At 36.8% G+C, this 12,633-nt stretch overlaps 1 protein-coding gene across 1 annotated transcript in view; it reads right to left on the reverse strand.

The window, feature by feature from the left end:
* Window positions 1-12,633, reverse strand: part of CCDC186 (coiled-coil domain containing 186) — a 41,854-nt gene that overhangs the window by 23,819 nt on the left and 5,402 nt on the right. The window contains exon 2 of the mRNA XM_081329236.1: window positions 4,878-5,539. Coding sequence (XP_081185362.1) covers window positions 4,878-5,524 — 647 coding nt within the window. The 5' untranslated portion in view covers window positions 5,525-5,539. The remainder of the gene's footprint in view (window positions 1-4,877; window positions 5,540-12,633) is intronic.

Consider the following 12,633-nt stretch of genomic DNA (forward strand, 5'->3'; position numbering starts at 1 on the left):
GAGCATTTCTGTTGAGGATTGGAAGCGGGGGTGGGATGGGGGGTGTTTGGTTTTTATTCCCCCCCCCCTCTTCTGGGTGGTTGCACCAGGTTTTGGTCAGGTGGTACCCGTACCACTGGTTGAAAAGTCCTGATCTAAATTATGACAAACAAGTTATTTAAAATATGCAGAAATTATTCCCACTGCTAAATTAGCTTCATCTCAAACAGTCTTGGCATTGCATTTCTCATTTTAAAATACCACTTTAGTTGTACTCATGCCACTTCCGAGATCAAATGTAAAACCAGAGTCAACAGCTCTGCCAATAGTGTCAATACAGAAACACTGCAACAGGAAACACACCTCTTATCTTTACAAGAATTCTGCATCTTTGAAAACTTGGAACATGAACTAAGTTGAGGTAAAATCTGATGCAAACTGAACAGGTCAGCAACAGGGATAAGAAGTCAAATGATGGGAAGGAAGTTTCACTATAATGTTCTACTTTTTTAAATAAGACTTCTGCTTGGTATTAAATGCTGGAATAGGGGCAAATAATTATTCAGCTATGACACTCTCTTATCTTGATTTCTAGTCTCAGGCCTAGAAGTATTCTCAGTATCTTCTCGTAAGCAAGAGGCTTAAGCCTAAACCCATCTTTAATAGACTCATATCTTCTCTTCTTTGGTTAATACTAGAGTTTGTTTTCTTTTCCTATCTTCTTAGAACTTTCAAGATCCACCCATCCAATAAAAGTGCCACTGAAATGACGTGGCCACAATGTGGCTCATCTTCATAGAACTTCATCACTAGAAACGTCCACAGGAGATGTTAGGTTTCTCCACATACCTTTGCTTTTAGAATTACAGGTTGTTCTTGAAACAGCTAATATTAAAAGGCTATAAAATTATTAAGAGGAAGAAGGAAAATCAACAAGAGTAGATATAAAATAAAAAAACAACAAGATGAAAATCTCAGATCTCAAAGAAACCAACCGAAAATATTACTCATGTTATCACTCAGATTCACTGAACTGGGCACACAAAACAGGGCCATGCCTGAATTAAGCATAACAAGGATTAGGGAAGGCTACTGCCTAAATGTAAATTTTGCGTAATTTTAAAACATTCTAAATGAGCTTCATACGCTGAATATACAGGTAGTCCTCAACTTACAACAGTTCGTTTAGTAACCGTTCAAAGTTATAACAGCACTGGAAAAAAGTGATTTATGACCGTTTTTTACAGTTAAGACATCCCCATAATCATGTGATCAAAATTCAGATGCTTGGCAATTGGTTCCTACTTATGACCGTTGCTGTGACCCAAGGTGATATGATCAAGTTTTGTGACAGGTAAAGTCAATAGGGACACCAGATTCACTTAACAAACAGGTTACTAACATATCAAGTGCAGTGATTCACTTAACAACTGTGGCAAGAAAGATCGTAAAATGGGGAAAAATTCATTTAACAAATGTCTCACTTAACAACAGAAATGTTGGGCTCCATTATGATCACAAGTCAAAGACTACCTGTATTATGCAATGACCAGAAACTGTAGAATATGTTGAATTCCAACATTTATCTCTTGTTAACATCCAGAAATAGAACTGTCCTTTGTGAATTTGTATTAACTTTTTAAAAGGCATCAGGGTAATACATCCTGTGTGGTGCTTTTCATTTAATGGCAGAGCTGAGACCCCATAACTGGACATATCCATACATGGTTACCTAGAGTCAGATTAAAAAAGATCCATCTTCTGGTTTTCTTACATTTGGTTAACAAGCATATTACCAAGTCTCCTATGATAAACTGATTGGTTGAATTTTAAATTAAGTAGCATATCAAAGCAAATGACACCTTGAAAGAGTTTCACTACTGCAAAGGGAACAAATTAAGCACTACCTTAATTTTCCTTGGGTTATGTGCCTTAGAAACCAATAATCAGATCAAAACTTCAAAATATTTTTAGCTGAAACAGAAAAGTTGTACTTGGATTGCCTTTCAGGAAAAAAAAAAGAATAGCCCACATTATTTTCATGAAACTACTGGACAGCTTTTAAATGAAAATTGCAGAGTTACAGGTAGTCCTTGACTTACGAGTTTTATTTAGTGACGGTTCGAAGTTCCAGTGGCACTGAAAAAAGTGACTTACGGCTATTTTTCACACGACTGTTGCAGCCATCCTACAGTCACATGTTCAAACTTCAGATGCTTGGCAGCTGGTTCATATTTATGACAGCTGCAGTGTCCTGGGGGAGGGGGGTTTCATGTGATCAGCTCCTCTGACCTTCTGACAAGCAAAGTCAATGGGGAACCCAGATTCAACATGTTACCAACTTAACAAATGCAATGGTTCACTTAACAACTGTGGCAAGAAAAGCTGTAAAATGGGGCAAAACTCACTTAACAAATGTTTCACTTAGCACATAAATTTTGAGCTCCCTGGTGGTCTTAACTAGAGGACTACCTGTATATTAAACAAACTGTCTGGATAGAAAAAGCTTGAAAGTCATACAACAAATCAGCACAACCTGGGCATCTAGAACATTCAGGGCAAAAATAACATATTTGGAAATATATCCAAACTATTAGGCTAGAAGACCAAAAAAAAAAAGGAAGCAGGATCCTGCATAGCTTCTCAAAGGTTCACTATCCAGGTTGACTTTGGATTCTGCTAATTATATAAGTCTGTTGTTATAGAATGGCTAAAAGGTAAAAGGTAAAGTTTCCCCCGCACATGCGTGCTAGTCGTTTCCGACTCTAGGGGCCGGTGCTCATCTCCGTTTCAAAGCCGAAGAGCCAGCGCTTGTCCGAGGACGTCTCCGTGGTCATGTGGCCGGCATGACTGGACGCCAAAGGCGCACGGAACGCTGTTACCTTCCCACCGTAGTGGTCCCTATTTTTCTACTTGCATTTTTACGTGCTTTCGAACTGCTAGGTTGGCAGAAGCTGGGACGAGTAACAGGCGCTCACTCTGTTACACGGCACTCGGGATTCGACCCGCCAAACTGCCGACCTTCCGATCGACAAGCTCAGCGTCCTAACCCACTGAGCCACCGCGTCCCTATAGAATGGCTAGTGCATATTAAGTATGTAAAAAAGAAAAAAAAATAGAATAGAATGGCTAGTGCATATTAATATAGTGCATATTAATAGAATGGCTAGTGCATATTAATATAGAATGGCTAGTGCATATTAATATAGTGCATATTAATAGAATGGCTAGTGCATATTAAGTATGTAAAAAAGTAAAAAAATTGAAGCTGTAACGTTATTGTTACTCTACTGCACTAAAAAGAGTCCGGTTTTTTTGTTTCTTCTCCTTTACCGTACATCTCTTTTCTTTCCCCTTTCGCCTTCCCCATTTTTGCACTATTTTTATTTATATTGTTTACTTCGATAAATCTAATAAAAAAATATCAATTAAAAAAAGTTCACTATCTGGCCTCTACAGAGTGCTTCGAGTGAAAGTAGCAATATATTGATTAATCCAAGAGCATTTATATTTAATCTATTTGTATATCTACCACGGGAAGCGGTGGCTCAGTGGGTTAGGACGCTGAGCTTATCGATCAGAAGGTCGGGAGTTTGGCAGGTCGAATCCCGAGTGCCGCGTAACAGAGTGAGCGCCTGTTACTCGTCCCAGCTTCTGCCAACCTAGCAGTTTGAAAGCACGTAAAAATGCAAGAAGAAAAATAGGGACCACTACGGTGGGAAGGTAACAGTGTTCTGTGCACCTTTGGCATCTAGTCATGCTGGCCACATGACCACGGAGACGTCCTTGGACAAGCACTGGCTCTTTGGCTTTGAAACGGAAATGAGCACCGGTCCCTAGAGTTGGAAACAACTAGCACGCATGTGTGGGGGAACCTTTACCTTTACCTATATCTACCACTCAGTATATGACTCAAGATGGCTACTCAAATCAAACATATAAAAATAACTAAATCTTCTTGGATCCAATTACCTTGAAAAATTCATGAAGTATACACTAGTAATCACAGGGGATCGCAGTACCCATTCAGTGCCTCTATTTTAAATTTGCAACCATGTCTAAAAATGTACAACCAATGTAGATTATAGTTGACTTTGTATATGTTACTATGCAACAACAAATGCTCCGTCAACTAACAAAAATTCTGATAGGCGGACTATATATTATGTTTGGTTGCTATGCTTTAGCAACTGTTGTGTTTACTGCTAGGTTATTACAGTATCATTTCAACCTTTGGATAAAGGTAATTTCATAGTTAAGAATTAGCTATGAACTCCAGACGCCATCGCAACTCTCTTCTAACATAAAACAGAAGATACGACGGTGATTTTGCAAAGGGCTTCAATTCATGTTAGACTAAATTCTTTCCAGTTACCCCTTTTATTGCAAGTTCATCTTCTACAGGTAATTATTCCTATCTAACCTTAATTCAAGGTTAATGTAAACATATATATCCAATATACATTTTTATGTAGTATGTTACACTAACTGTCACATCTGAGGACAATACATCTTAGCAGGGGTGCTGCATAATTCTAGGCAGCCTATGTTGTTTTAGACTACAATGTATTTCTTAACCAATTACTCAGGATCCCATTATAGCAAAGGAAATGCTTGACAATGGAAGGTTATTCATTCTACTTTTAATGCAAAGTATCTCCTCACCAGCAAACATTACACTGAAAAATATAACTAACACAGACATTGGGCTCACATTGCCCAATTTTTGCAGATTAGCAGGCATCTTGGCCCTCACATTCCCAGTTACCTTAAGCGACTCCTAAATCTCAAAGTTTCAAAAATATTTGTCCAACTATCAGTTGTAGTATGATCGTATCATTATGGTTATCCAGACAAATGTTTAAATGGCAGTATGCAGCTATTCACACAGTACTCACTTCTTTATTGTGTGCTCTTGCTGTAAATATTTATCTTGAATGCATTTTTCAAATAAAGCCAATGTAGTCTTGGTATTGCACATTCCGTTTGAAAGTGTAGGATTTTTCAACAAATCTGTTGACAGGAACTCAGATTCAATTTCTTCTAGCAAAGCCTCCTGAGAAGAAGTATTCTCTAGATTTGAGATTAGGTTCTTAGTGTAATCCGTGTCATATGGGCTCTCTGAACACACCCCATAAGGTCTTTTCACATGATCTTGAAATAGGTCTGTCAAGGATTGATTTTTGTCCTCAGTTTTCAAAACCTGTTGTTCGCCTTGTCCGCTAGGCAAGCAATCTGCTTCCTTGGATTCTTTTATTTTTAACTCACAGCAATCTCCATTAAAATCTGGAGCAGGTTGTGCTTCAATTACATCTCCATCCACATTTAAGTCAATAGATGGTAAGGTGGGATCCTGTATTAACTCTTTACTTTCTATGCTTAAAGTGCTTTTTTCACATCTTGTGTCTGCAATATGTACATCATCCTGAATATCAAACTTTTTGTCAGCTTCTTCAACACTTGGTAAGTTGGAAGATTCTTTACCAGTCTTTGTTAGGTTGACCATCCTTGGAGTATTGTGCTGTTCTGGTAAGTGCTCATCCATCTTTCCACCAAAGAGCTAGAAATAAAATAATACATATTATCATATAGACAAATAAGAGGTATTATATACTATATTCTAGGTACATCATTTTGTTGGTTTTTAAATATTATGTCAGTACTTCAAAATTACGGTAGTTCCATTAACTGAAAAACATGAAGATATTTTTTAATCTTTTCATATCATCCCATAATCATATATCACTGACACAATCTAACCAGAAGAATGAAAATCATTGACCAATTAAATATGCAAATCATTGGTCAATTAAATAAATAACCAATATTACCTAGTCCTAGGCCAATCCTAGTTGTTACCTTTTAATTTAAATATGATGCAAAGCAGGAAGTGATGCTGAAAGCAATGGTGTTGAGGGCAGCATGATTTTTGGATACATATCCAATTTACCTATTAATAAAACAATTTATTCTCGTCCAAAAGCCTGTTCAGCCTCTTCCTACCAGCCTATCCACTTCCAGTTAAGAATACATACATGGTTAGAGAAAATGATGAAAAAACATATAGATGTTAAGCCAGAATTATTTTTGTTAGGCATAATTGTAGGTAATTATGAAAAAGAGTGTATATATTTAATTTTACATATGTTAACTGCAGCAAGAATTGTATTTGCTCAGTACTGGAAAAATGAACATCTACCAGCGGAGGAAGTGTTAATTAAAAAATCTTACAGTGTGCAGAAATGGATAGACTGACATTGAAAATGAAAGAGAAAGAAGATTCAGTTTATTTTAAAACATGGGATACTTTTTATAATTGGCTAGAAAAATGAGGTAGAAAGGAATTTAATATGTATTAGTAAAACCCAGACAATATGTTGCTGATAATATTTTAAGCACTTCTGATTATAAAAAAAAATTATATATATATTGCTCAAAAAAATAAAGAGAGAAGCCACGCCCTGAACTGTATAAAAGGGGAATGCGTGGGAGGGCTGGTTTGCTGAAGGCAACCGCTTGAATAGCTCCTGTTTCATGGTTCGTGTCTTGTTTGCTTTTGTATCCATAAATTGGGTAGGCTTAGTTCCAGCCTCTTGCCTTCTTGTAAAAGGGGTTGTCCCTGCGTTATCTGCAGGGCTGGTAGCAGGCTGGTACAGAACATATATGTTCAAACCTGCTAATGATCAAAGTCAAGAGAAAGCTTTAACCCTATTTCAATATCAGATTTAACCAAAAACAGTTTTGATTTGACTTTTACCTGGCACAATACAATATAAAGTAAGCCGAAGAGATAGTTATATGACAGACTAATATGTAGTTCTTCCCAGTGCTTTTTTTCTAAAAAAAAAAAGGTGCCAGAACTCAGAGGTGCTGTCACTGGGAGCAATGCCGGTGTCTTGCTATGGCGTTACCGCCTGTCCTTTGCACCCCTGCCCCTGTGGCTCGGAGCCACATGCCATGGGGATTCCCCTCCCCACAGCCACCATGGGGATTCCCCTACCTGCAGTTGCCATGCCGCGGCCCGTGCTGAGCCCCCACCCAGAGCTGCTCCGAACCCCGACCCAGAGCTGTGTTCCTTGTGGCAGTGGTCTCCGGCGCCAAACAGCCTCTTTCCAACCATATCCAGAAAAATTTGTAACAAACATTGGAATTCTCAAGGCCATGTTTGGTATTTCCCAGCAATCTGTTACTGGAAGTAAAAAGCAATCCCTGCTGCATTACTGATCCCAGAGAAGCATTTGCATGTATGCAGATATCCTTAGGGTGCCATAGTTATGGATGAGAAATATTGGTTGCAAAGTTGGCATTTCTGGATGTAATACAGATATTTTTGTTTCTTTGCATGTTTGATATTTTTAAAAAGGCATATGCTACTGACTACACTCATGCACATATGTAACATCTTTTGCTAGGTTACATGACCACTGCTTGTCCAGAATGAGAAAAGTGAAAGATTGTGACTAAACAAAATTTTAATGTACAGATAATACCACCAGAAATTATTTTAGCCTTTTTAGTAAACGTTGTTACTGATGTTAAGCTCACCATGGAAAACATCATATATTGTTATGTATAAAGGTAAAGGTAAAGGTTCCCCCGCACATGTGTGCTTGTCGTTTCCAACTCTAGGGGCCGGTGCTCATCTCCGTTTTAAAGCCAAAGAGCCAGCGCTTGTCCAAGGACGTCTCCGTGGTCATGTGGCCAGCATGACTAGACGCCAAAGGCGCACGGAACGCTGTTACCTTCCCATCGTAGTGGTTCCTATTTTTCTACTTGCATTTTTACGTGCTTTCGAACTGCTAGGCTGGCAGAAGCTGGGACAAGTAACAGGCGCTCACTCTGTTACGCGGCACTCGGGATTTGACCTGCCAAACTGCCGACCATCTGATCAACAAGCTCAGCGTCCTAACCCACTGAGCCACCGCGTCCCTTATTGTTATGTATATACTAGGTTAATTATTTAAAGACTGAAGTGCAACATAATTAGATTCTAAATAATCTATTTTTCAAAACACACAACAGTCCAAATAGTAAAAGTAAAGTCCAAATTAAGAATATTTCATTCTTAAGAATTGTTTAATTTAAAGTGGTTTAGTTGTAATAGATGGTTATAGATTCAAAATAGTTTTCAAGAGTGTACAAAAGATACTATTTTTTTCTAGCATCAGCTAAATTAGACATATTACATTGAGAAAAATGTTTCTCATTTCTTTCCTGTTACCTTTATTGATTTCATTGCAGAGATGTTAACATAGGAAATACGGTAGATTATTTTGTTATCTAATTTTACCTTCCAAAAGACAGAAGCAGATGAAAAATGTGAGGTTCTTTCCTGTTGGCTTTTTTGAATTAGCTGTTTTAGATTCTAAAAGTTTAGTTTTTAAAGAAGTAACCTTGTAAATAATTTTAATGTCCTCCTCTAGTGCAAGGTAGGCAACCTTGGCTCTTTTATGACTCATGGACTTCAACTCCCAGAATTCCTGAGCCAGCATGGCTCAGTTTGGAAATGTCTCTCTTTCCCTTCAGCATGGGTGGCTCAGGATTACTGGGAGTTGAAGTCCACGAGTCATAAAAAAGGGCCAAGATTGCCTACTCCTAAAGCCAATAGAGGGAGCTTTTTTTTGGCAAAAAAAAAGGTGCCGGAACGCCATTCTGAGCGTTCTATGAGAAAAAAAAGCCCTGGTTCTTCCAATAATTAGTAGTATGAAGCTTAGGGGTTTTTTACCATTCCTTGGTTTGTATTGCACACAGTAACATTCCAAAGGATAAAAGAAAAAGGTTTGACTTATTCACACTGAAAACTCAGAAAACCTTGTATGCATAATCTACATTTTGATGAGAAACATTATATTTTTATTATTAATAGTGAATATGTAAAATAATGCAAAGTGCTAGCATCCTATTGTTTTATATAATTAAATACACCTGGACTTCCTTTGAACCCCAAAACCTGCCTCTTCTCCCTATCTGTATAAACACACACTCTGCTTTGGGGCTAATACAAGAGGAAAAATATTGAAGTCATTGAATTGGCAGCTGCCAATGCTATGTCTCCTAGAGCACACAAAATATAGAAAGCAAATATGAAATCTCTTTGAATACTCCACATCTGAGTACCAAGCACAGAATGACTTCTTCCTCCCTTCCTATTTCACAATGTGTTAAAAAGTCTAAAGAACAAAGTAAACAGGATGCATTACAGCCAGCTCATTAATGTTATGAACAAAACAGGATTGGCTGACAACACAAATTGCCTTGCCTTAGCTATAAGCACACAGGTTGAAGATTTATATTTCCTATTAGCATGAACACAAAACTGAACACAAAATCTGCAGTGGAAAAAAAAACTATTTCCCAAGCCCAATGAAAAATCAAGTTATTCTGCTTTCATAATATATGACTGATAACCATCTTTTACGAACTATTCCTGCTCTTAAAATAAAATGTCCATTTATTTACCTTAGATAGCAGCATCAAATGTTATTGGAAAAATACTCAGAAATAACATTAAATCGTCCCAAAATGTAGATTTGAAAAAAAAGTATATTTCTCAAATTTTACAGAAACATATTTAGTGCTAATCATTTTTTACACATGGAATAACTGAACTGGAAATATTTGAAAAATGAATAAATCTTAAAATACTGTAATCCAGATCCAAAAAACTAAAAGATTTTATAGAAAAGGCTGAAACAATGGATTTATTTGTAACAAAAATAATAAAACAAAACAAAACAAGCTGAGGCCATATTATATTATACTGTTAAACTGTCTGGGTTCACACAACTTAAACTAAGTTGCTGAATGGTTCTACCATATAAAAATATATACATAATGAAGACTTCCTAACCAAGGAGTTTAAATTGGTCCAAATGAATTGGAAAAGAGCTGTATGGTTCCAATCCTGCAAAATTTCAAGCAGTGCTTTTTTTGTAAAAGAAAAAGGTGCCGGAACTCACACATGTCATACAACCCACCCTGCCTACCCTACAAGGTTCCATCCAAAAAAGGTAATGGAACTCTGTTCTGGGCGTTCTATGAAAAAAAAAGCCCTGATTTCAAGTCTTTGATAATCTAGCTTACTTCATAGGCTTGGGGGTGTATAATTTGCCCAGCCTCTGATGATTTTCTTCTGGTGTCTTGGGTTTGATTTTTATACTATGTAGTATTTCTTTCTTTTTTTTCTTTTATCATTCCTACTTTTAAAGTTTATGGCACCCAGAGCTTCTAGAAGTCAAACAGCCTCTATATGCAGTAAAATAAATGTCTACATTCCGCAACAAGTTTGTTGAAAGGACTTACTCTTAGTTTATTGCACAAATACAAACAATAAAAAGTCAGTTATACAGAGTACAGGACTCTTTTCCAAACTGTAAGATTGCAACCTATTTATCTTTTGCCCTGGGTATTCTTACAGGAATTCTTTTATAATGAACAGAGTTATGTACTTTGACCAAGGCTTAGTTACAGATCTTCAGTTACAATTACAGTAAATTGCTTACGTGTACTGGATTTTGACCATCCTTATGATAATGAATAACAAAATGGATTAACACCTGGAACAAATATTACCTGGAGCAAGTAAATATTATTTTTTATCTTTATGCAGTAATGACTATAATAAAGATTCTTATTAATGGGGCAAGGAAGGACTTTGAATTTATGTAAAACTGAAATAATAAATATGAACTGTAGTATCACATATATTTAAAAAGTTGTAAAGAATAACAATGAAAGGAAGATAAAATTATGCTATACAGCATGTACTTTTTGGTGAAAAGTGGCAAATAATTCCTTTACTGCATCATAAGAAGCTATAATCCATACAAAACTCTGTGGTAGTTGTGAAGAATACCCTATCATTCCTCTTCAAGAATGGCAGATAGGCTTTTATGTGCAGAGTAGAGCATGGAAGTAGTAGTGTGTAAATCTTGAAAAAAGATTATATGCTTGCAGCTACAGAAAAAAAACATTCTGAGTGACCCATGCTTTATTCATGTTAGATCACATGGAAGTTAATTTCTGAAGTTAATTTCAAGGTCATCGAAAGATGATGACAGTCACTCCATCCACGCTGAAAAACTACAGAAGGGTAGCAAAAGCTGCAATCCAACTGAAGAGTATGTCAGAATCCAATCTGCTTCATATTTTAGAGTACTACCACCCCTCTGTTCTCAAAGGTCTTTCACGCCAACTTCTATGAGAGCAGGTTTCCTCTTCTCTAAAGAATTCAGTCCATTTAACCAGTGGCCAATCAAGAAGGAACATGATTCCATTCAGAAAAGCCAGCATGAAGAGATGAATCTCTTTGTACCCTCTGAAAGAGCATGTTTTAAACATGTACTCCTCACTAAAATTGGCTGCCTAACTGCTTGACTATACAGTTGCCGCTCTTCATTTTTTAAAACCTCTTTCTACATCGATTAACTCTTTCTACAGTGATTTAACATCAAAGCTCTATTAGATCAGACACACGAAAATAAAGCAAACATCTGCCATATCATGTCAGCTGTAAACAAGCATATTAATCTCTGATTTCCTAAACCTCTGTGGAGACAGAAACCAGCAACTATATCAACAAACTTTCCTTTCTAGTCCAACTACATTTTCTTTGCTCTGCCATAAATGACATTATGGAATTGCAGTTACTATCAAGGCATTTTCCAGAAATGACAACTCTTAACCTTTGTAGCCTTAAGATCTTAGGAGCACTAACTATACAGTATACATATAAAAACGAATATAAATGTAGTTATAAACAGATCAATGACCTCATCAGTCTAACAAAGCAACAGAGTTGTATACAATAATATGGGGCTTGAACAAAAAATGAAATATCTTTGACCTAAGACTTTATGCCATATAGAACCATTTTTAGAGAAATAATATCCTCAACAAACAAGTAGTTGATCACAGTGAGTACAGCTTGAATAATAATAGTAATTGAGTAATATGTGATTCTAATCCAAATAAAATTATTTTCAGAAGCTTCTTACAGGTTTTCCAGAAACTTCTGGATTTCCAATCAAAGAACACTACAGCAAGTATATGAGTGCACGCTGGGATTTAACTTCTGTTTTTTTAAAATAGCCTGGGAAGAGATAGGAATACTTATCTAATTCAAAACAATAGTTACATGGCCATTGTACTTTGATGCAGTAGATTAAAGCTTTAAGATTTTGCAACACATTATTATTGCAGTTAGTTGTGACTTACAACCACAATTAGGACCAGTGTTTCCATTGCTTGTCGGTTGTTAAGTTGTGTCCGATTTTATGCCCTTTTTTGCCATGGTTGTTCACTGCAATTGCTAAATAAATCACACAGTAGTTAAGCAAACCGGGTTTCCCACTTGCTGGGAAGTTGCAAATGGCTATTACATGACTTCGGGATGCTGCAACTATAGTAAATACATGCTGGTTGCAAAGCACCCAAATTTTCATAACGTGTCCATGGGGATGCTGCAACAGATGTAAGTGCAATGACAGTTGCAAGTCAATTTTTTCCAATGCCATTAGAACTCTGAATGGTCATGAAACAAATGGATGTAAGCCAAGGATTTTATGTTATGTTACCCTTTATGATGGTTTAGAAGTGCAAGTTTGGATGGGGAATGGGAATATATTCCATCAAGTCTCCGGTAGGTTACCATTA

The sequence above is a fragment of the Vipera berus genome (genome assembly GCF_964194415.1).
Source record: "Vipera berus genome assembly, chromosome: 5".
NCBI classification, from domain to species: domain Eukaryota; kingdom Metazoa; phylum Chordata; class Lepidosauria; order Squamata; family Viperidae; genus Vipera; species Vipera berus.